Source organism: Caloenas nicobarica, chromosome 2 (genome assembly GCF_036013445.1).
Source record: "Caloenas nicobarica isolate bCalNic1 chromosome 2, bCalNic1.hap1, whole genome shotgun sequence".
NCBI lineage: Eukaryota > Metazoa > Chordata > Aves > Columbiformes > Columbidae > Caloenas > Caloenas nicobarica.
Window position 1 is genome coordinate 12222828 of NC_088246.1, and position 24632 is coordinate 12247459.

At 41.8% G+C, this 24632-nt stretch overlaps 1 protein-coding gene across 1 annotated transcript in view; it reads right to left on the reverse strand.

Annotated features, from left to right (window-relative positions):
• ADARB2 (adenosine deaminase RNA specific B2 (inactive)) overlaps positions 1-24632 on the reverse strand; it is a 109729-nt gene that overhangs the window by 49912 nt on the left and 35185 nt on the right. The window contains exon 3 of the mRNA XM_065629258.1: positions 10078-10192. Coding sequence (XP_065485330.1) covers positions 10078-10192 — 115 coding nt within the window. The remainder of the gene's footprint in view (positions 1-10077; positions 10193-24632) is intronic.

Sequence of the window (24632 nt, forward strand, 5' to 3'; positions counted from 1 at the left end):
GCTGGAAAAGCTGCCTGTGGGGACATGCCGTGGGCACAGCCCTGTGCCCCACTGCCCCATGGCAGGTCCTTGAGGTGCTGCAGAGCCCTGCGGAGGGGCTGCACTTGCTACCCTGGCTATGGGCAATGTCCCACACAAAATGCTTCTGCAAAAGCGGCGAAGAGCTCTTCTCCCTGTCTCCTCCCTGCAAAACAACAGGAAAAGAACATGCTTCTCTGAAAAGGACTTGAAACCATTGCCCCTGTTTGTTAACGCTTTTACAGGAGTAGGTCTGTGGTTGGAAGTGAGGGATGTGTTTAGCCAGGTCTGTCCGTCTGGGCTCCCTCCATTTGCCCTGTAGTTTGGTGATGCATCTACAACTCCCTCTTTTCTGAGGTTTCAAGAGCAGTGAAATCAAGATGCATGTGCAAGGAGGGAGCTGAGGATTGAGGGACTGGTGTGCGTGCCACGGCATACCCTGCCCCTCAGTTTTAATGTAGAATATGCCATCCTGACAGGGGGAGCTCTGCCGTTCCCAGCTCTGCATGGAGAACAAAACCATGCTTGTGACTGCAAAAAAAGAAGAATATGTAGCCGTAAGAGAACAACCGTGTAGAACAGGCATGATTAACAGCATACATACAGCTATTAGCAGTATGCATTTATCTGCCAGTCATAAAGACTCTGCTGCAGCTCATTTTTTTCTCTCAATTTTCTAATGTACCAGTGGTGGTGATTGTGATCTGAACTGACGGGAGCCCAGGACTTCAGTGAGCACCCTGGCTGTATCCCAGAGCTCACACCTGGGTGTCCTGAGGGGCAGCCCCGAGGGGGATGGGTGCCGCTGATGTGAAGAAACGGCTGACTAAAAAATCAAGAAGGAAGAAATATGTTAAGGGCTTATGAAACACAATAGGAGAAGCCTGAATAAAAGGCAAATACATAGCTAGCAAATATTAGGAATAAAGAAGTTGGTAGCAGTGAGGTTAAAGATATTTAGGGGTATAAAACGAATGTAGCCTTTGAAATGCTGGAGTTGCAAAGGGATTTCTTTTCCTGACGTCAAACTGTGGATTACCTGAAAGTGAATATATTGCATCTCTGTGGAAAGGGAGTGTGTAGAGGGAGCATCTGAGAGCCTCGTATTTTCTTCCTTTACTAATGTGTTGGGTAATCCTGCCTCTGACTACACTGCCGAGGGAAGGCTATTCTCTGCAGTGCTCTTCATCCTCCTCAGTGAACGAGCAGGGGCAGAGGCACAATTCTCTTTCCTCTGATCTCTGATCCCTCTGTGCTGAAGCAAGAGCCAGGGTATTGTCTGAGAGCAGCCGTGGCTCTCCTTTCACAGCCAGGCACAGTAAATGTTTCCCAACACCATGGGGTGTTTCTTTGTGAACAAGTTGCAAATTCAGTTCCTCCAGAAGATGAATACCTTTCTGACACAAGCCAGTGTTGAACTGCTCAGTCACATCATCGGATGCCTGAAAAAGGACTCTTGCAAGAGTCCATTTTGCAAGATGTTTCTACGCAGGTCTTTCCAGTAAGTCTCATTCACAGGAAGAACTTCCCAGGCCAGAAAATAACGGAGAGGCTGTTGCCAAAGTGGAGGTGAATCAGAAGCCAGAGGGGAAACTGCCGAGGGCTGCAGAGGAGGCTGACCCAGCAGGGAAAAGCACCAAAATTAAATATGTAAACCTCCATTAAGTGACACCTGTGAAAGTAGTGTAAGTGCTTCCAAGTGTCTGAAGGGTGCAAACCCCAATGAGAGAGGTGGGTACTAAATGAACAGTTTAGCGCATTGTAACTGAGGACCTGGGATGAAACCATGGAAAATAAAAGTCAGGCTGAATAACTGGTGAGAATTATTAACAACGAGATCCATTAGACTAGAATGGTCTCCCAAGGTAGTGTTGAAAGCCCCATTGCTAATTGATTCATTTAAATCTAGACTGCAAAATGCACTTGGGAACACGCCACAGGGAACAATTTTGTGCTTGCAGGGAAATGGACTGGATGACTTAGTGGTCTTTCCCAGTTCTAATTTCTATGGTTCATTTCTCTCATTCCTTTAGTGGATGGAAAGGATAAAATCCCATCAGCTTTGCTTCTGAGAAGTGTGGAAGGAGACAGTGCTGCGGTTGCAAGCATCAGTGCCCTTTGCCTTCCCTTCCTTTCCTCAATGGGGGCTTTGGAAATCTGGAGGGGGCGGAGGGACAGCCAGCCTAGGCCCGGTATACTTCATCCCCATGCCACATCCACAAGGATTTGTTTTTAACCTAAATTGATAGTGGCAGAATCAATGTTATTTAAGGGTCCTTTCATGTGAGTTTGAATACTGTTTTCCTCCTCAGGAACAGAGCTGTGTAGGAGCTTACAGATAATTCCTATTTTTTAAACACTGCACATTTCCTGCCAGGTCCTCAGTGCAGATATCTGTGTTTCTCTATTAAATGCTGTGCTACTGATGTCTGAGAATTAAGCAAATTGACAGTCTTGTATGCTAGATGCTAGTGACATCCTTAATTGCAGTGAGAAAGGTTGAAATACTGACTGTGGATTTTGGCAGATAAGTCCAGGAGGAACTTTTTTTTTTCCCCCTTAAGTGTACTTGCATTTAAAAAGTCTTCCTATGCATGTTATTAGGCCAGTAAAGTAAAAGCAATGGTTGATGTCACTAAGCCTTTATTCATCCAAGAAACTTCTGTTTTTAGGATGAGATGCACTCCTTGTATTGAGATTGGGACAATTTCCAGTTTGGCTTATCACGGAGCAGAATGAAAGCTTGAACTTTCCAGCTTCTGGTTTCACACACTTGGGGATGGAAACAGAAGTGCCGATTTTTCATTTCCATGTTTTATGTTAATTATTATACCCATCCTTGTGGCCAATGCAATTATATGTGACACAAAGCCAGAGCCTTGTCTGCATCGCATCCAAGTTTTGAGAGATGTCAGTTACTATTTCAATCAGAAATATTCTTTAAACAGCAAGAACCAAAAGCTAAGTCCAGAGACAGTAAATAGTCTGGGACAAAAGGCTCAGTGTCTGGGAAGAGCCAGCTGCTCTGAAATGGAAACCAGAACAACCAGTAGGCACAGAGGGGAAGAAGATATTTGCTGCTGGAGCTGCCCAGAAGGCACCAGTAAGATTTGCTAGAGAGACCTACAGCTTGTGTAGCAGGTGGAAAATGGGGGCTCAGTTCCCTTCCCAGGCTGGGTCGTTCTCCCATAGGAGTGCCTAAAAATGGGGGGTTTGCCCTGCTCTTGCCAAACCTGTGCTACCAGACAGCTAAGAGGACAGAGTGGGGGTTGGACAATAACAACAGGAGGGACTGTTGTGCTGGTTGGGGTGCTCACCTCAAAAAGTGAAGCTCTGGTTCTGGACTTACTTACTGGTGGCGCATGCGTTTTATTTTGTTGTGTTAAAATATACAATTCAATCTGGAGAAATGACCTTGAACCTGGTTTTCCCCACTCTGTGCAAGCATCCCATCTCATATTTCTAAGTAATGTATCTTCAACTATTTTCTGTTCCTTAGCACTGATTTAACAGAAAAGATGAAGGAACACCCATTGTTGCTCTTGTAGGGGGAGTACTTGCAGTGTCATGCCTATGCCCGTATTTTGAAAAAAGTGAATAACCTGGTGGAGCCACAGTTTTAACTACAAAACCTCAGATGTCTTTTGAGCCGGAATTTGGAAACCTAAATCTATTAGACTGCAGGAATCCTCATCTGCCCATTATAGGCCCACATTACAAAATCCAGGAATAAAGTTGCAGCAGTAGAAAAGGGATGTTCTTATGGAGTTCAAAGTTATTTGGAGAGAATCTGAAGATTATTAGTTTAAGGTTTATAACCAGAGGAAAACAGATTTCTGAGAAAGAGTGATATCTATGGTTTCTAACTACATATCCAGCGCAGGGCCACAAAGATGCTGAAGGGAGTGGAGCATCTCCCTTATGGGGAAAGGCTGAGGGAGCTGGGGCTCTTGAGCTTGGAGAAGAGGAGACTGAGGGGTGACCTCATCAATGTTTATAAATATATAAAGGGTGGGTGTCACAAGGACGGAGCCAGGCTCTTCTCGGTGACAACCAACAGTAAGACAAGGGGTAATGGGTTCAAGCTGGAACACAAGAGGTTCCACTTAAATGTGAGAAGAAACTTCTTCTCAGTGAGGGTGACGGAACACTGGAACAGGCTGCCCAAGGAGGTTGTGGAGTCTCCTTCTCTGCAGACATTCAAAACCCGCCTGGACACCTTCCTGTGTAACCTCATCTGGGTGTTCCTGCTCCAGCAGGGGGATTGGACTAGATGATCTTTCGAGGTCCCTTCCAATCCCTAACATTCTGTGATTCTGTGATTCTGTGATCTATGTACCTATTTTAAAATATTTTGAAAAAACCTGTCATGTGGTGGTGACGAGTCAACCTGGGCACATGTAAGAAGTGGATAATGTTTCCAAGAATGTCAAATGACTTTGGGCCACCTCCTTAAGAGCACCAGGGAGCAGAAGGTGAAGAGACGTTATGAGATTTTCAAAGGCATGTCAACAGTTTGGGCACCCAGTGTCGATTTGGGGAATTTAAGTCTCATTGAAACACTGAGTCTCACTGGGACCAGGCTTTTAGCATCCAGCTAACTATGTAAAAGGGACCCAGGAGCCTGCGTTACCCTGTGAGTCTCTTCTTGAAGGCATCTGCCCTGGGCGCTAACCTGTAAATTATTCTCAGTTCCTCTAACTGGTTTGTCCACTTGAATCTAGCCTGGGATGGAGTAGATCTTCTGCATAGGCCATGAATTTTCTACTGTGTTTTACTACTTTTCAACTTTCCTATTTAAACTAAGGATCAGAAATCTATCGGCCATCAGTATTCCTGATTGTACTTGGATGTCAGGCTTTTTGAATCTTAATATGACTGTAAAGATCCACGGAGACATATTGTCAAATTTTAATTTTTTCTGGTTTTCCACTTAGCAATGATTAAGATCCGTTCCATGAGATATGGATGATAATTTCCCATCTTTTATCACAGCATGAAATTGCTACTTAGGGCTCTTTTGTCCAGTTCATCTTTATTTCATACAAGATAACTTAGAAGACCTCCTAGTTTGCTTTTAACATCAAAATGATTGTCAGCATAAAAAGAAAAAATAGAAGGAGAAGATTGAAGTTAGAAATCAACTCATAACCTTTTTCTATGAATGCCATGCTCCTGGGAAAAGGACTGAATTTTCTTAATGCTCCATTTTTAACAGAAAGCATGACTAAAAGTTCCTATCAGTATTTAAACTGCTAAGATTTGTCAAACACAAATGGGAAAATAGTGTTTAAATAGCAGTCTCATTTTGTCCGTAATGATTATGGGAGGGTGGTTTTTTTCCTTTGTTTTTCTTTCTTTTATTTTTCTTTTTGTGAAAAGGATCTCAGCATTAATAGATCATCTCTGCATTGAGTGACATGAATTCTTTACTTCACTCAGTGATTTCAGGTAGAACACAAATGTGTGGCCACATCTGTTCAGAGCTACAAAGGCAAACTCTGCCTGTGGTGTATACAAACAGTGCAGTGTCAATGCCGCCTGCCTTTAGGTCGCAGTAGCTGGTGTGCAGCTCACTCCTCCACCTCCCTCCCCACATCCTGGTCTGGGGCTTCCCATCTCCGGCCCCGGGGGACAGGGGACAGACAGAACTGTCCACATTCTCTCCTCCATGACCCCTGCACCAGTAAAGCTGTTTGTCCTGACTGGTGACCCATGGTGGAGCTGTGCTCTTCACCAAGCCCTGAAAGAGCTGCTTCTCACCAGCAGCTCCTCAGCCTCCTGTCCTGTTTAATAATCTGAGTTCATGCACCAGGACAGAGGTATGTGCGAGTGCTGCAGTTTTGCATTTGTTGGCCTGTATTAGAAAATATTGGCTTGCTTGCCCTCAGTTTTTTACAACTGTATCTACTGGCCTAATAATAATAATTACAAAAATGATTTCTCCCTGCAAACTTCTCAATAAAAAAGTACAGCAGACCAGTGCATGAAAATAAGATATCCGTCAACTGATCTAGTTGAAAATGACCCTGCTCATTACAGGCACGTTGGACTAGATAACTTTTCAATATCTCTTCTGACCCAAACTATTCTGTGATGACCCAGCTGCACCTGAGAGACAGAGGTACACTGGAAGAGAGGAGATGGTAGGTTATCTTAGTCTGTTACAGCAAGAAACATTATGTCCAGCTATTGTTGTTGAACACCCTGAAATGAAATATTGGTTGATTCAACAGCCAAACATCCACCCAGACTCCTGCTCACTCCCCTCTCCTGTGGGATGGGGACAAAAGAGAGAAGACAAGAAGACAAGTGGATTGAGATAATGATAGTTCATGGTTGTTTGGAAAGACTAATACCACAAATCCAAACCTCTCTCCTTTCTCCTTCTTTCCCTGAGCTTTTAGTGCTTTTTGCAATGCCATATGGTATGGAATATCCCCTTCAACAGCTGGGAACAGCTGTCCTGGCTATATCCCCTCCCAGCTTCTTGCTCACCACCAGCCTACCTGTTGGGGATGAGGGCAGGAGAGAGAGAAAGTCATGACACTTTGCAAGCACTGTCCAGCAATAGCCCGGATATGCATCATATGCATGATATGATGGTTTGTGTTTGATGTGATGTTGACTGGACTGTCTTCTCTGCGGGTGAACTGGTGGTCTTAATTTTACCATATGTGAACACATCATATCTTCAGAAAAGTCAGGAGAACTACTGTGGATAGTCTGTATGCAATAAAACTTAGGTCCTCGTATTAATCCTGTGCTACAATAACAAGCATACTTATTGTTCTACTTGAAGATCTTCTGTGGGAATATGGCTTGCTGTATATGGAAGATTTGAATGCAGTGTTTTACTTATTTAACAATTTTTCCAAGAGTCAATCAAATGATTTTTGATAGAACAATTTTCTCTTAATGTGTTTCAACAAAATTAGAATGTGTTAGAGGACCGACAGATTTCAAATATGTTGTAACTGGAGAACTATTAAATAATTTACTTCAACCATTCCATCTTTTGAAACGTTTAGTTCAAGATCTATTATGTGAGTTTTTGAATTATTATTATATTCAATTACTATATTACATCAGATAACATCACATCAGCTGGTCTCCAGTGGGATAATTTGCTCCTACCTAGGCAGATTTTTTCAAGGTTATCTTGATGACTACTAATCAAATGTATTGAAAACTTTCACAGAAATGCATCAAGATTTTAACTTTTCATCACAATTCAGAGCAAAGCATATCTAAATACATTGGACTGCCTGTTTTTCTGATTAGCAATTTGTTACTGCAGAACATCCACAGTCAGTCAATAACATAATTTTCTACATTTTTTTTCTTTATCATACTTTGGAATTTGCCTTGGGTGCTACAGCATAAGTCAATTACAATGCCCAAATGTAACTGTCTTTGGTTTCCCTGGGAAATTGAAATGGCAGAAAAAATGTCAGAGTTTGGAAAAAGAAAACCAATCTAGCACACTTCTGTTTTGTCTGTAGAGATTTTGTATTATCTTAACAGCATTTATCGGAGAATCACATTGTGCTTTTTACCAGCTTTGTCTGAAAACTGTACAAGCACAGATAAACCTGTTTTCAATTGGGATGACATTAAGTTGAAACAAAGGTAAAAACAAATTAATTTTTTTCTGTTACAGTTGCATGCAGTTCTAAATGCAACATTACCAGATTTGTTTTTGTTGATGTCATTAGCAGTTTTTTGCAGAAATTTAAGTGTTTACTGCCAAATTCTGTGTTAAAAACACAGGAAATTGGTACTTATTTGAGTGTTTGATATGGAAAACCTGTCTGTGCTATCTTTGAACAGAGTGTGTCAAGATCCTTGCTACCTCTGGGAATGACGGTGGGGAACAGAGCAAAAATCTACAACTTTAGTACAGAAAATAATGACACAAATGGCAAATGATTCCTCTTGCCGTGGTTGGCAGACATTCTCCTGCTGGAAGGAACTAAAATCCTCCTGAAAAATGTACCAAGAGAAGTCTGTTTCTAGCTTTGCATCTCTTCTGAATCACTTAATGTCTGCGAATTTCTTTTCTAGGCTCCACAAAACCAGTAAGATAGTGTCAAATCGGATGGCTCACAGATGGAAGGAATTCATAAAAGGGAATTCAGAATTAAAAAAGAAGCCTGGAGTGAAATGGTTTATAAACATAACTAAAATTATACTTCGTCTCAATGCTGACTAAGAAAGAATATGAAATACAAATGTGTAAAATCCCACTAAGGGCAGAGGACTCATAAAAACCCAGCGGGACACACTTTCAGCCCTTCCCCAAAGAACTGCTCAGCAAAGTTAGCAGGGGTCTGGACGTGCTCCTTCCCTCCCCTAGCACTCCATGCATTCGGCAGTCACAATTTTGGAAGTTATGATTCCTTTGGTTGGCTTCTCTTACCCTGTGGTGTGGAGTTTTACACTGTCTGTATACTGCTGCTTTGGCCATATGGCAATGGGGCTGCACTGGCCCCATCGCACTCTTTAAAGCAGGTCTAGACCTGTGCTAGAGGATGCAGTGGCTGTACCTTGGCAAGATAAGAAAGAGATTGAATTTTTACAAGGAAAATATACACTGAGTGCAAGAAAACTGAACAGGGACACTGAGGTGGGAGCCGTCTCCCCTCGAAAGGTGGTTAAAGCACCAATTCTTGGCTCCTGTAACTCAGCTTCTTATAAAAGGCATATTTAAACATTCTTCCTTGTGGTTCCTCCTGCTTGCAAATAGCTCCTCTAAATAAATTACAACACTTTGTTTAAATCTGGTGAGTGCCACAATCAAGAAATCTGTCTATGACAAGGCAGCTGGTATTCTGGGTCTAGTGGGCACCTGTCACATCCCAAAGTCGACCGCACTCTCCCTTTTATTTTTCTTTGTACTGAATACGTCTCCTGTGGTCTATAGGAATTATATACCATGTTTTGCACTTGTACAGTACTGTGTCTGTGCAGCACTTAAAAAAATGGAAGACTCATCCACTATTCCAGATCCTAAAGTAGTATAAAAAATAACTAACCAAAACAGATCAAGAATATAATAACAAATTTAGCTGAGGAACAGTTCAGTTTCAACCAGAGGCATAAAAGACTTTTAGGTCACCTTCTGTACTTCTGATCTCAGGAGAGAAATACTTGTTTTTTGCACATTAGAAAGGAGAAAAATAAGTTACTCTGCACAGAACCCTTAGCTGTATTTAGGTTCTGTGGTTGGAAAAGATCCAGTGGATAATCCTGTCTCTATCCCGTTGCCCTGTAGTAGGAAGGAATAACACAACCCTGGATGGATTATACATGGCCTTCCCCTCTGAGCTTATCCTCTCATTTACAAACTCAATTCACTGCTCCCTGTGTCTAAGTGTGAATGAAGTTTATGGCAGCATCTCCATGGCTGACATCCTCATAAATACCGAGGTGCCCCAACTGAGATGTGCTCACAAAGAAAGACAGACTGTCTATGCAACAACTTCATCAAAGGGCTAAAGATTTCTGTATAGTATGTGTCTATCAGTTAAGTCTTAATGGGATAAATATAAAATTTTGGCCTTGCTGATAAGTATTTTCCATAGTTAGAGCCAAGCAGAATTAAAACTACGTGCACTGGTTTTGTTTCTTTTGATTGGAAAGGAGGTGGACTGAGATTTGCTTTTGTTGTCAGTCTAAAACAAGGTTTATGGTAGCCTTGTACAACAAGAACTTGGTGTTTCCATATCTAAAAATGCAATTAATAAATAATGCAACTTTTTATTGATAAGTAGAACTACCTTATCTAATAGGAAATGCAAAATCAGGCAGGTCTGTATTTTGTCCTGTAAACAAAGCAATGTAGGGACATATTTATGAATAAATCTTTACCTCTGTTGCCAATATTTTTTGGGTGAACTTGCTTGAGGTGTAAATATTTAATGCTTCTTTTCTCTGCATTACAATTTATTTTTCTGTGTGGGAGTAAAGGCATCCTTCAATACTGTGGACCAGGTAAATAATGTATTACTTAGTCATGAAAAATGCCAGAGGAAAATAAATGAGAGGATATCTTACCTTTGGTCATCACAATGCCTGCAAGACTTTTGTGGCGTGCATGCATGGAAGTGAAATTATCTGTCAGCTCCTGGAACTTCTGTGCAACCATTTGGTATACAGAGTCGGCAAAATCCTGAAAAACACAGTCAGAAAGAATTTTTTCACTTTCTTTGATAGAGGCACTTGGGTATTTCTGCAGATTAGTCACCTGCTGTCAACTGCTGAGAAGTCCCTTTTGGAATTAGACACCACCTATCCGAGCAAAGATAAAAGGAGTATCTCTCTGTTGAGTACCCACATTACCCTCAGAAATTACCAAATTAACTGAATCAAAGCTAGAAACCTGTATTGACTAGGTTCAGTGGTAAAGGGAGAAGATTTCAAGGCTGACTTTTTTTCAACCTGCCAGGTATTGGTCCAGGATCAGTTCACAGGAAGTATATTGGTCCTTAAAGAGTTTTACGGTAGTGAACTGAAGAGGTAGACGTGTGTCCCACCAAACCACTTATTGTCATGAGACCACTGAAAATTTCCATTAGCCCACTGAAGCCTGAGAGCTGAGCTGAGGCCTGAGTTATAGGTAAGGACCACCTATTTCTGCATTCAAGGTGAGTTTTTCATGACTCACAGCTACCGAGGTAAAACGATCAGCTCGGGAATTGGGACGATGTTTAATGCTGTTATAGGCGCACCATGGTCTGTCTTGCTTCCACCTCAACAGCCATGGGGAGGAAGGGAAGGGGAACCTCTACTTGCACGTCCTACCAAAGCTGTTGCTTTCATAGGTTCACTGGTGTGCCGTAGTGCTGAGGGACTGGCCTGACTGGTCCTGAGCAAGGCAGCTTTGTTGAAAGGCCAAATTTTCCCATGGACTGGGCTCTAGAGACTGTATGGTCTGAATCCTCAGGTCTGAGTGAGTCCCATCACCAGGGAGAGACTTGGAAAGCCAGTTACTGAAGCCAAGTAGGGTAAAAAGTCTAAAACATAAATTCTGCAGACTGTGTATGGATGGATGTGAACCTAAACCAGCTCTGGTGCTCCTGAGAACACCACTATTTGGACCGTTTCCCTGCTGCAACGTTTAGTATCTTTTAATTTACTTAATCTCTGCACTTTGTTTGGCACAGAGCCTTTCAAGCTTACATCAGAGATAAGTCAGAAGAACACTGCGAGCATGAGTTGTTCTTAAAGTGCTTTGCAAGTCTGAACATAAAAAGGTAAGATTCAAAGGTGTTTTTTTTGGTGGTGGTTTTTTTTTTTGAGCCATATGATTTCTTGTGGGAAACCAAGCTGTACCTACAAATCCTTCCAGGAGCAGTTCCTGGTGCCGGAGCTTACGCTGGGGTGCTGATAGGAACCACCTGGCATCCAGTAATTTGATTAGCACTGAGTGATTGTGCCTTTGTTAGGAGAAGTGGCTCAAGCAAGCAACAATTCCAATTTTTCTCCTGGTGTTGGGCTAAGCTACCTGGGGGGACATCCAGCTAAAACCCCCTTGAATTCATCTGGGGTCTTTAAGTGGGTTCACGGCACACATGGAGGAGAGGCTGGGGTTGATATCCAGCCTTCCTCTACCTGAAAGATCCACAGCATACAGAAGTAAGGATACGTATTTAAGAAGATTATATCCATTCTTTTTCTCCCAAAACTGTTAATGGTGATGAAAACATGGCAGAAACACAGTATTTTAAGCTGGGAGAACACACAGGTATCTTTCAGAGGAAAGCAGACTCTAATTCACAAATATTATCAGTAATACTACTGCCACTGAGAGCCTCTGCAGACTGTACACCATATGTTTCTCCAGTTTGTTGCAGAAAGTCAGCTTAATTTTTAAACATTATTAGAGCAAATATATATAATAAAAATAATTAAATAAAACATAACAATTAGGCAATCTCCTTTTCATCAAACTTGGAATATTTTTTCCTTGTAAGTCACTGCAATTTGCTCAAATACGTAGAGGACAGGATTTGTTTGACACAATAATTTTTCTTTGTTTTGCTAAATGTAGCTTTTCAAGGTATTGCTCTGGGAACAAACCATTTGCCCAAAAAGACAGTTTAATATAACATGGAATAAAATAGGCTGGCTTGTTGCAAAAGAAAGAAAGAGGCATATAAACCCTTTCTGGTAGATACATGCAAAATTCTACACTGGAATTAAATGAAAACTAAGAAAAATTATCAAGAACACTTTGACGGTTCCTAAATGGAATTTCACTTTGGCTGCGTTTATTCCTCTTCTAATCGAATTGTCCACAACCACCATGTGAGCAAGGTATTGCTCATACAGTACCTCTGAAGGATGAATTTTGGGTCAATTCTCATTTGTCAAGCATCAAGGCACCCTTGTGATATAAATGCAATTATAGTCGCTTTACAGATGAATGAATGAAGGCACTAAAAGGATGAGGGACTGGTCCAGGGGAATAGCACGGAGCTGGGCACAGCCAGGTGTTCTGATTTCCTGATGCTCTGGCTAAGTGCTCAGCGCTGGAACACTGCCTGTCTTTCATAACATGAAAGTTTGTTTTTAAACTTGTTTTCCCTACTGAAGGGTGACTTCATCCATAACAGAAAACTAAAGCTTATTTGCAGGACTGATATAACTGGGTCCCATATGGTGGACTGAAAATCTGATCAGCTCTATTTAGACTAGAAAGAAAGAAAAAAAAGGATCTCAATAAAACTATCTGAACTATCATTTTTTTTTAAAGAATCAAATAATAAATTTCATCTCCTGCAGTACTGCAGTCCAATCCATGCCTGCATTTCTAGCACGCCCTCCAAATCTGCATCCCAGGGCATTTTGTGTTCATTAAGAATTAATTAGCTTAGAGGCACATGCAATTCCTAAAAGAATCATTTTAAAAGTACTAAATAGAACAAATAACTTTTAACTTTGGATTTAGAAATCCCCACAGTCAGAGCTTTCTTTACCTCATTTGGCAGTAGGTTCCAAAGCCAGAGAGCAAAGAGACTCACTAAAGGCAAAATAATGACATAACTTCAGATAACATTTAGGGACGATAAGGAATTCGGCGTTTGCTGATCTCAAGGAGTGACCTGAGACATGAAAGACCAGCAAATCCATTAAATGTGAAACCTCTTAGCTAAAATAAGTCAGGCGAATATTTTTCATTTTGAATCCATTGCCTAAAAGGATGCCAGTGAAATTAATAGAAGCAAAGGACTGACATACACAAATACATGTAGGATGCAGGAAAACCAGCCAGAAACATAGTGTCCAATCTGAGAGGTCATTTACAGACTATCATATTGCCCCAGGTTTCCAAATAGATATTCCAAAATACAATGGAAAGGAGGAAAAAGAGCAGTCTGTTTTTGCAGATGGAGAAAAATAAGAAGACAATAGATGCACAGCTCGGCCCTGTCAGACACTGAGATACACTGAGATACACACAGATACACTGAGAATGGATGCATGTCATGCAGCGTGATTGCAGGGTGTTCAATGATCCAACCCTGAAAGCTGGTCCCTTGGCAGAGCTGGGTACGGGGTTAGTTTCATGACCTATACCCATAAGTTACAAGAGATATCGAGCACTGCCTTCCTCTGTAACACATACCAGAACCTGATCTGTTCACATGCACAGGGATCAGTGACGGCATTTCTGCCTATATAGAGTCTTTAGTCTGGTTTTCAGTGTTTCTACAAAGACAAAACTGGTTACAAATATATCTAATGCATACATGACAGATATGGTGGAGTTACAGTGCTTGGTATTTTTACTCCTGGTCCATTCAGAATGACAGATTTCATTCCAGAGATTTTCTTGTTTTTCTATTAAATTATAATCTTATGCTATTAAAAGATACATATCCAGATGATCATTTCTGAATGGGATATAAAACAGAAAAATCCAACAACTAATGGCCATTGTATGCCTGTTTGAACTTCTGGGATACTGGCTAGACTATGCTATCTGCCATCAGAAGTAACTTAAAAACCATACACAAAAGGAACCAGTTTTTGTTACTCTTTATTATCAAAACAATTCATTTCAGAGAAAAGTTGTGTTTGATGATGCTTCAGTTCCTACTGCCAGATATGAGTGAAAATAAAAGTCCTCAACTGGAGCAAATACAAGAGCCAAATACATCCCGGTAGCTTCTGAACAACTATCAGGTTGGTAGCAGAAAAAAGGAAAATTTCTGAAGATGGGGAGAAAAAGGAAAGAGTAGAAATTTTTTTTTTTTTTTTGTGAAAGAGAAATTCAGTGCAATTAAGAGAGATGCATGCAATTACACTGATCATGTAATGGCAGAGAAACAGCATCTTGGAGTAGGTGGACAAGAGAGAAGGAAATAAAAAGATACAGACCATCAGAAATGAAATTTTTTTACCAAGGCATATAGCAAAATAAATGCTAAAATACCACCTAGCGGGGCTTATGTTTAGGTGTTAAATCTCCTTGGAATACTGGGGTCTAATGCAAAATGTCACTGATGCCAGTGGAATTATGGCTGCATCAAAGATGCTCCAGATAAGGCTCAACCAGCAAAGATGGGAGTTCAAGCACACCTGTGCCCTGTGCGAAGAAATGACCTTCCAGGTAATGATTTTTTTTTTTTTTAAATCTCCTTCTTTAGTCCACCAGCTATCAAAATCCTAGCTTTCACAGGTCCTCTTTCAGATTTTTCTGTACAAACAATATTTGCTGTAGGGACAATTTATTTCAGATCGAAACTTTGCTCATTCTTACTAATACAGTGAGTGAGGCAAACAAGACTGTGAGACCCACACAGAGAGGCAAATCTGCTCTTGGTTCCACTCAGATGACGAGCGTTGCCTGGATGCCCACTGTCATTGATGGAGGCAACTGTTAGATAAAGCAAAAATTTTCACTGTGAAAAAAGACTGTGGGATTCTGCAGTACTTAATGAGCTATATTTTAACATATACAAGGAGGATGGAAAAACAGAAAATAGATGTCATTACTATTAAAACTGCACTGTGTTTTCTGAAGTATTAATCTGTCCTTGATTACCATATCAAATTACTTGCCTTACTCACTAAGCAAAATCAAACTTCAGGTCATACCACTACAGAACCAAAAACTTTTAGTCATTTCTCAGCACTAATATTTCAAATGGTATAAATAATTAAATGTGTTCAAATTTGCAATGGGAGTCTTCAGGGTAAAACTGACATTCAACAGGAGTAGTAAGGATATTAAAATCAATAGATTATAAAGGAGAAAGCCTTTAGTAAACATTTTCTATTGAAATCCTGTCTTAGGGTTTATGGGGTTGAAATATCAAAAAGGTTAAATTTGCATATGGATGGGAAGAAATATTCTGCTATACAGATATCACCAAGGGCTCTGTTTCTCCTGTCTCCCAAGTACTTTATTTTCCAGAAAATTACTGACATTTGGGGGGTAAATGTTGAACATGATGAATGGAGATCGGACTGAATTAAGTTCACAACTCCCTTCATAGATAAAAGGAGATGCACACCTCGTTCTTTTTACTGGCTGAGGGAGAACACACACTTGTTGATATCAGGAATTTGTATTTTTTCCCATGGAGAGCTCTCACTGTCTAAACGGGAAGGGAGGAAAACACAACACAGAGAATATCAATCCTGAAGCGCTGCCACTGGTCAGGGTGTGTAGCAAATTGCTACACAACACACTTTTTCCCAAGCTTATAAATAAGTTTGCTGTAGCTAGTTGGAGATTCATCGCTGAGTGACTGTACCCTCAAGCCCATGAATTAGTCAGGCTCTTCCCAGGTACTACATCATCTTCAAGATGCAGCCTTGAGAAGAGAAACAGCCGAGGGTCCTGGGCTGCCCTCCACTATCAGTCTTCTCACATCGATTTAGCTCCTGTCGCCAGGATCTCCCCCAGCACAGTGGCAGGGGCTGGACGAGGTGACCTGCGGAAGGAAGGAGGGCAGCGGCTGATGGTCAGTGGGTTGCATGCTGGGTTCCTTCCTTGCCCTGGTCCCAGCAGCCTTGGTAGCAAGCCGCTTGCTTTACCATGAGTCCCACTTCTCCAGAGGTAAAAGGGGATGATTTTTACCCACCTCTCAAGGGACCTGTGAAGTAAATGGCACTAACAGTGGAGAGATTCTTCAAGCAGAGTCATGCAAGGACTTTTGCAGCTGGACTGGAGGCTGTGGTCCACCGCCCCTCATAACTCAGCCTTCCTTCAACATGCATGGGCATTTACAGGGTATTACTCAAAGAGCAAGGCACTGCCAGGGAATTCATTGTGGTTCTTTCCTTGAGAGCTGCAGTAATTATTTCTCTCTGATCATAACTCCTACAGTATTGATCATTATGTCTAGTTTTGACTTAATCCTCAGGGTCAGCATATATGGGCTTTGTTTTATCTTAGATGGATGTGGTTTGATTTTGTCTGGCTGTATGTTTTCATTTCAGCTGACCATGTTCGTATCTCCTTTGTGCATCCTGATTCAGAGAGGTCTTCTGATTCACGCTTCTCAGAGGGGACTGGGCACGAGCTGCGCAGGCAGCAGCTGGGTACGCGTTCCCACACTGAGCTTCTAATGAAAACTCCAATAACAATAATGCACTTGTGATGCTGAATATCCTCACAGTTTTCTTATCAAGATTGATGGGGGAGATCAACTGCTTCTATTGATTCAGTCAAAAGAATCACTTTCATCAACACCCCCATCTGTTCATTGTCCTATTACAAATGTTTTAGGTACATATGATGCTGAGCTACCATCATGAATTCGTTATTTCTGTAATCATCCAATGTCCTGAAATTGCTGCATTCACGAAGGCTTCTCGGTGGCTTGGCTGACCTCAGCTGACTTGGCCAACTCACATGGACTGTGCAATGGGCTCCCGGGCTCCGAGCGCTTATTTGCTGGCTCCTTCCCTCTCCTCCCCTTGCCCTGGCTGTAGGCTGATTGCTCTGCTAATTTCCCAGGCCCCACAAAACACACTTGCCTCCACTTTGTTGCTTTTATCATTAGTGACCATTTATATACATCAGCACTGTGCTGGCTGCTCTGTGAGGCAGATTTCGAAGACAGTCCCTGTGTGGTAGATGGAAGAACGACAAAATGCCCCCAAAGGCCCCAGAATAGAAAGTTCCTTGTCCCACCCATTTTTTTGGGGGGGGTTTCCTAGTAAACCTAGAGCTTTATGAAACTGATAGCCACCCCCTGTGCTGGAGTTGGGAGGATGCAGCATGCACAGAGAAACTAAGATGAGACAAAGTTGGAATGGGAGGGTTAGTTAAGGTCTGTCTTTGGTGGATCTCAGCACCTTTATGCCTGGGAGGTTTCCCAATGACCTCTTTGGGTTTTAGATTAGATCCTGTTCTAATGAATGTGAGGTCTGCTAAAACCCATTTTATCAGATATTGATGAAGTTTTCAGATATCCAGCATATGCTCCAGCAATGATTAAAGGCTGCAGTAGGCTTCTCACTTGTGATGTATCTTGCATGGCTAAATGTGAGCTTAAAGTCCTCCACTGCATCTGAAACTTTTTACTAGGGAACAATAACTATCCCAGTAAACTTTGTTTTAAATGTCTTCAATGAGATTTTTCAGTTATGAATGGCAAAGAGGTACTGTGCCGATGTTAGTAGAACTTTTTCTTAAAATGTTGAATTTTTTCACAGAAATATCAAGTTTGAAATGGGGGGCTAAACCAAGTTTTATCAGGGCATTTGGGAGGGAGGGACAAATTTAGAAACTGGTGGATATGATGTGAGTTCTGCTATAATGAAAAAGCTCCTGAATTTGTACATGAGCACTATTATTTGATCCTGTAAATGAGATTAATTGATATTAAGTATCTCAAAAGAAATTTGTAGCAACAGTAGGAAGCACAAAGGTCTAACAGCAATTTATTCTACAAGCTCAGTGAAAAAAAATGGTCTGTTTTCTCAACATATCCCTTGACTACGGAGAATCAATCAAACTTAATATAATGTATTTTTTTATTTGTTTCAGAAACCCCTGGAGTGACTGAAAGAAAATAGAACACATAAAATAAGCATACTATTGAAAAAGGAAATGCTGTCAAGTACAAATGCCCCAGCTCCTCCAAAAAGTATGGTTTTCTATTTAGTAGGAACACATTTTGTATGTAGGTTTAATTAGAATCTTTAAATTCACATTAGTGTGTTAATGTTAGGATGCTAACAGATGAGCCCCTCTATTTGAGGTTGATTCATTGCTGTCTGCATTCATCTCGCTCTAAAAAGATGCTATCAATAAGTACCATTTCAATGAATTTAGAGGAAACAAGCTTTTCCACTGACATGAACAGTTGTTCCCTAAAGCAGGCCATGCTCAGTTTCCAGCTTTGCTCCTTCTGAGTACAGCTCCACATTCATCGCTCCGGTAATGAAGAATGTCCATACCAATTTTGCAGAATCATTCTTGAAGTCAATACCACACCTGCTAACAAACACCAGAAAGGAGGGGTTGTTTGTTTGCCTTTTTTCTTTTCTTTTACTGATCCTTAACCCCAAAGCCTTCCTCCTACAGAGGCACACATAAGGTTGGCTGCAAGTGCTGAATAATTCAAAACAATGAAGTAGCGTTTGCTTTGTAGCCTTGTGCCTGCTTTCGGACAAGCCTCAGGTGTCAAGCTGTTGTACACTACATATATTAAATTAGCACGAATGGGTTTTCTTTAACTAGATAAAAGCTCTATAAAGCCACCAGTGCCTAGGAAAGGCTAACTCTGTAAAAAGGCTTTTATGCTCTCTGTAAATACTAGATTTTAGATTCATATTGTGAGCTGTCTCTCTTTAAGAAAATCAATGCTTTATCTGAGAAACGTCCTTTCTGTTTCTGTTTCCTCACTTTATCTTTCTTAGCTGCGTTAAAATGAATATCCTTTGGAAACTAATGGTGGCAAGCCCCTTGTCACACACACTACTCTTGGCTGTTCAAGGTCCACTCTCTTCCCGAATCCTCACCAGTTAGCAGCTCTTGGGTAAATGTTCAAAGCAGGGAGAGAACAGTGCTTGCTCAAATCCCTTGAGCATCACTTTGAAAATCTATTCCTGTGTGTTTATGGTTCTCATTAAGGAGCTGCGCTATTAAGAGCCTTCCCCATCACACATATGCTTTGTTAGACAAAGCAGGGTGCAGGCAGTGTCCAAAACAAATTTAATCTATTCTGAACTGCTGATCCCAGCAAGGCACTGCACAATTCAACTGTCTGAATCACTGCAGAGCCAGGCATATAATACACTGCCTGGCAATTACTATACAGACATTGGAATTTTTCCTTTCTTGTTGTTGAAGATCTTGCTGTCATTTGCTGTAATGATTCTTGAAATCCGGCCGTAACCTTTCTGACAACCTTTCCCTTGGCTGGAAGGGGTGGTAAGGCAATCTACATTTCATGTTACCTCACGCTTCTCTGGGCTTCTCCTCAAATGTGTAATTAGTAGGGACAGTTCTCATCATCTACGGTGGCTTTGTGCTAGGAGAAGCGGAACTGTGATTTCTGCTGAATCCCGATTGCCTCTCAGGCACCCAACAGAGCCATTTGGGACTGGTGTGTGGCCTTCCTGACCTGCTGTCCTTTACTGGACAGGCACCAGTAATTAACGTAACATTGTTGAAATTAAGAAAGAGTTTTACTGTTTTATATCTGCTGAGAACCTCCACCTGAAGCTAAAAATTCAGCATTACTTTTAGCCCGTGCTTTGAAAACCAAATATCAGTTCACCATCACCTTCCCCTTAGCTCCAGTCAAGAAACTCCTAATCACAGAATGTTCACAGAATGTTAGGGATTGCAAGGGACCTCAAAAGATCATCTAGTCCAATCCCCCAAACAAGTGTCCACACTGGAACCTGGAAATGACCTTTTTAAATCTTGTAACAACACTCTTGGATAAAAACCATTGCCTCAGCAGACTTGTCTTTAAGCAAGAGCCAAGGGAAGGCCTGAGCATGGGCATGGGAGACTGTGAAGCGGCATTGCATGGCCTGTCCTCCACAGGGTGACCTTCCCTTGGGACTATCCCTGTGAGAGGGGTGGAAAGGATCTACCTGCAGATGAGTGCGATGTTACAGCTTTCACTCACAGCTCAGATTTCTTATGACAAATAAAATCTCTAAGAATACTTCCTCATTATGACCGAGCAGCTTTAAGTGATTTATTCACTGTGGGCAAGAAAAGAAATGCTGCTTAGGGGAAAAAAAGACAAAGAATAAGTGGATAAACTCAGTAATTAAATGAAAAAGCCAGTATTTCTATTTATTTAACTATTTACACAAAAATCTCAAAGCCCTGTACCTACAAATTGGTCAACCCTGTAGAATTCATGTCATATAGGTAAGTATTCCTCTATAACTCATGATTAAATTAAGAGACAATGAGTTTTAATATTTAGCTCAGGTAAGTCAGTGTCAAAGGCAAGAAATAGAATGTGCAATTCTTCTCTTACAGCAAAAAAAAGGCATAATATGGATACGAATAAATTTCTTTCATCAGCACAACATACCTCCGGAAGGATACCTCTAAGGATCTCTAAGGTGTCTGGCATTATATGCCTGGGATTTTGTCAACAGCCATGAGTTAAGAAAGAGTCTCCCCAAATTCAGACAGGAATTCCAGAGAGAAAAGAGGAATAACCAGCCTCATACCCAGCTCTCAGAATATATAAAACTGTGTCAACAATCTGTGTTTTTAAGGTAATTGCTGGATGTTAGCTCACTTGCTCAGATGCACATAACCTAAAGGGCACTCCAGTAAATTACATCCAGCATGTTCTTCTCTCCTGCTCTGCTCACGGGGCTCCTCAGCGAGGAGGAGCTGGCACACGAGCCTTGTGCTGCTCTTTCCAGTCTCCAAAACTGTCCTGCCAAAACCCGACTCAAGGGTTACACAAATTCTTGGACTCAAGAGCTGACTAATAGGGAAAGCAAGGTAAAACATGCTGCTTGGAGTCCCTGAAAACGATAAAAGCAAAAAAGCAGAGGATTTCAAGGCTGCCTGCCACTGCACCTTTGTCTTCCTGTCTTTCTTCACGTCTCCTGTGATTTTGTGTTTAAGCATTGCCCCCACCTCTTCTGCCCAGTGAATCTGTGCTTAGCCTCACAGAAGCATTGTCTAGGTGGTCTGGAAACTCAGACAAACTATTATACAAATCGAAGTCTGTCCAGTTTCTGATAACACCAAAACTAATTTATTTTTTGTTTATACTCCACTACCTTTGACAAAGCTTCCTCTAGAGATTTATATCTCCATCCTTACTGCCTTCCAACTGTTTGTCAATTTTTTTGTTTTGCAACTGATGAAAAAAAATATTTGACATCAACCTTGGAAGAGGTACTGAGTGCAGAAGTTTGTTTTTTTTTTCAAACGTGATAAAATCTTGCCTAAAACCATGTCCAACCTTTTCAGTAGAAAGTCCAGATGGCTTTGCAGCCTGTACAACAGACTTTATTCACTGATGCTTCTCTAAGTGTCAGCAGGGTGTTGTCTTCCAGAACTAGTAAATGCGCAATGAAAGGCAGCTTGGAGGGGAGAAATAAACACACACTAAAAACCCCCCTCACTTAAATCCCCTGCCTCCCCTCCAAAATCAAATTAATCTGAGAATTTCTACATGCATCTGACTGAAAATTCCCCCCAGGTGGAGAAAGGCTTTGCAAACAACTGGAGGTGTGAGGGACAGGGCAGCAGTTCAGGCGGCTCCAGGCTGAGCAGTGATTGACGCACTCTCTGCCGACTCCAGCTCGCCCTTGCCTGCATTGCAAATATTTCAACTGCAGGCTCAGGACCCTTTCTGGTGCTGTATATAGGCTTCAAACTGCAGCATCTTGTAGTGTTGTTTTCACTATGGTCAAATTAGCACCAAGAAGCATTTATGAGTCTGACAGGCAGGCAGGGCGGGGGGTGGGTGAAGGCTCAGGGATTTGGGCTGAGTTTATGCCCCCTTTCCCAGACCCCCTGCAGCCTGATGCCAGGCATGTCCTCAGCCCCTGCCTCAGTTTCCAATCTGTAAAACAGGGAACATTTTGGTGAAGCCGTGTGTGTGACTTCATTGATATAGGTGGAGGTCAAAGTAGTGTTTTGCTTCAATTTATGGCCAGGCTTACAATGGGATTAGCACTGTCCTGCCCATCCCTCTGCTCTGCACGGTGCCTAGCTTTAGATCCAGGCAATACGGGGGTATGAGCGGCAAGACAGCTCTGCTATGGCCAGCACGGGCCCTGCGGCCGTGCCAAGCCCTGACTGCAGCCAGATCCTGCACTCAGCAACACCAGCACGGAAGGTGCCTGCCTGGTCTACACCAGCCTGAGTCCTCCAAGGGAATCAGGAAGAGTAAAAATCTCCAACTGATATGAAGCTCATGCAGCTATCGCCATTTTAACCACCAGCCATGCGATGCTTGTAGCAGCGGTTAATACTGCAGCCACCTCGTTAGTATACCACATTCTGTTATAATTGTGTAGCCTTCTGGCTGGCAGCTCTTTTGCTCCATCTCTGTGCAGAGTTTATCCCAACATGGGGATGCTCCAGGTCCAGAGAGCCTTGGCACAACTGCAAGGCAAATAATAAGTGATGGCAACAGTGGGGAGAAATTTCTCAGAAGAGAGAACAAAAAGGAAAAGGGAGAAAAAAAAGAAAAGAAAAAAAAAAGAAAAAGAAAAGCCCTTCCAGCTTGTCTCTGGTTTTGTTTCTCGTTGACACTCTACTCTCATTTTGAGCTGACAGCTGTGGTCCAGCCTTTGTCAGGTAATTAATCTGTGTAGTTCATTTTCACAGGTGAGTAGCAGGTTGGCAAAGTCTCCCCTAGCAGTGGTTTGTGGTGTGGTTTTTTTGTTTGTTTGTTTTTGGTTTTGTTTGTTTTGGGTTTTTTAGTTTTGTTTTTGCTTTGTTTTGTTTTTTGTTTTTGTTTTTGTTTTGTTCTTGTGGGGTTTTTTTTCAGAGCATCATGGGCATGAAAGTGTGTGTGCGTGTGTGCGTGTGTGTGAACACGTGCACACAACACAGTGTCGGACCTGACCGGCCATTTGTTCCTTCCCCACTGCAGGGCTATACGCTGCAAGTAGCTGCTGTGCTTTGGAGGGTGAATGGAAGGAAACCTCAGATAGGAATTTAAAAGCATCAGACTTGCTCTCATTGATTACAACTGACAAAACATTAAAACCACTGAGTTACCTTGCCAAGGTTGAGCACCGCTGGTCTGATTCACACAACAACTTGTGTGTCTGTTTAGAAATGAAACTGATTAAAAAAAGAAAAAGAGATGGGGAGAGTGAGAAAGAAAAGCCATCATATCTCTTGGTGGGGAAATGGAGAGTGATCTGCTGCATTTTAACACTTGGTTAGTAGTGAAGTAATGCAATAATAATAATAATATTTTGCTCATACAGCGGTGACAGCTAAAATGAGCCCATTTTCTTTTTCACGATGCAGACAGTGCTCTGCAAGGTCACTGAGCTAGGAAATGTGATTCTATGGTTCTTGTGTTAAGGGCCAAAATATCCTTTCACCGAAGCTGTACACCTTCAAGCCATTCCTGAGCTCCACAGAGCCACTTTCTTCTGTCTGATGGTTTCTTGCCACTTCCACATTATGCCCTAAGATATCTGTCTTGAAAAATGGCTGGGCAACCTCAGTCTCTGTCCTCCACAGCCAACAGAGGGTTTCTTTATTTCTTCTTCTATTTGTTCTTCTGCTTATAATCCAGCATGTTCTTAAAACCTAATATGCACATTAGTCTGTTTTATCTGCATCCTGGGGTACTCCATCACTCTGTTTCCATGGGCAATCAAGAGGTGGTTCAATTCACTTTGTGCTGTGAAAGGATAAAATGTTATGTCACACATTTTTCTCCTTGACTAATAATACTAAAATGTTCTTTGAGCCAAAAAGCATGACGAGCTGTAACATCTGTCTGTCAAAGATAATAAGCTTTAGTCCCTAAGGTCAGGGTGCCGTGATGGAAAGCAGGGCAGTGGTCCCTAGGCAGCTGGCTACACTGGGATGAATTGTGTTAGGAAACGCAGATTTAGGAAACTGAACACTCTTCACCTTTTCTTGAGCGTTTGGGTTTATTACTTCTAGGTGAACATTTCAGCAGCTACCCTCATTTCCAGTGGTCAGCCCTCAGAGCCATGCAAGACCCCTGAGTGATGGCCATATTCTGGCCATCTCTTCCCATAAGAGACTCTTTCTCTCCGCTGACCATACAGGGAGCCCAGATCTACTGGCTCTCAGCAGCCAATTAAACCATTTGTCTACGTCTTCAGTTTCAGTGCTGTAGTAACAGTCAATAGGTACCAGTAGTAAGTGGTCAGAATAAAGTGATTTCCTTACACCAGAAAATGGAATAAAATCCCCACTTCTAAATCCCATTTAGCTCTACATTCATTACATTGCTATGCTTTTGTAGTGAAATGTTCAGCTCCTATTGAAATGTCCTAGATATTAATTTTCACTGCCAATAGCAGGAGTCCTGTGCACTTAACATTGTCCTTGGAACACTGTAAAAATGTGTTTCAGCAGCTAATGAAATTATCACAGACCCTATGACCTGGAAAACAAACAGAATAAGGAAGTCTTACCCTTGCTG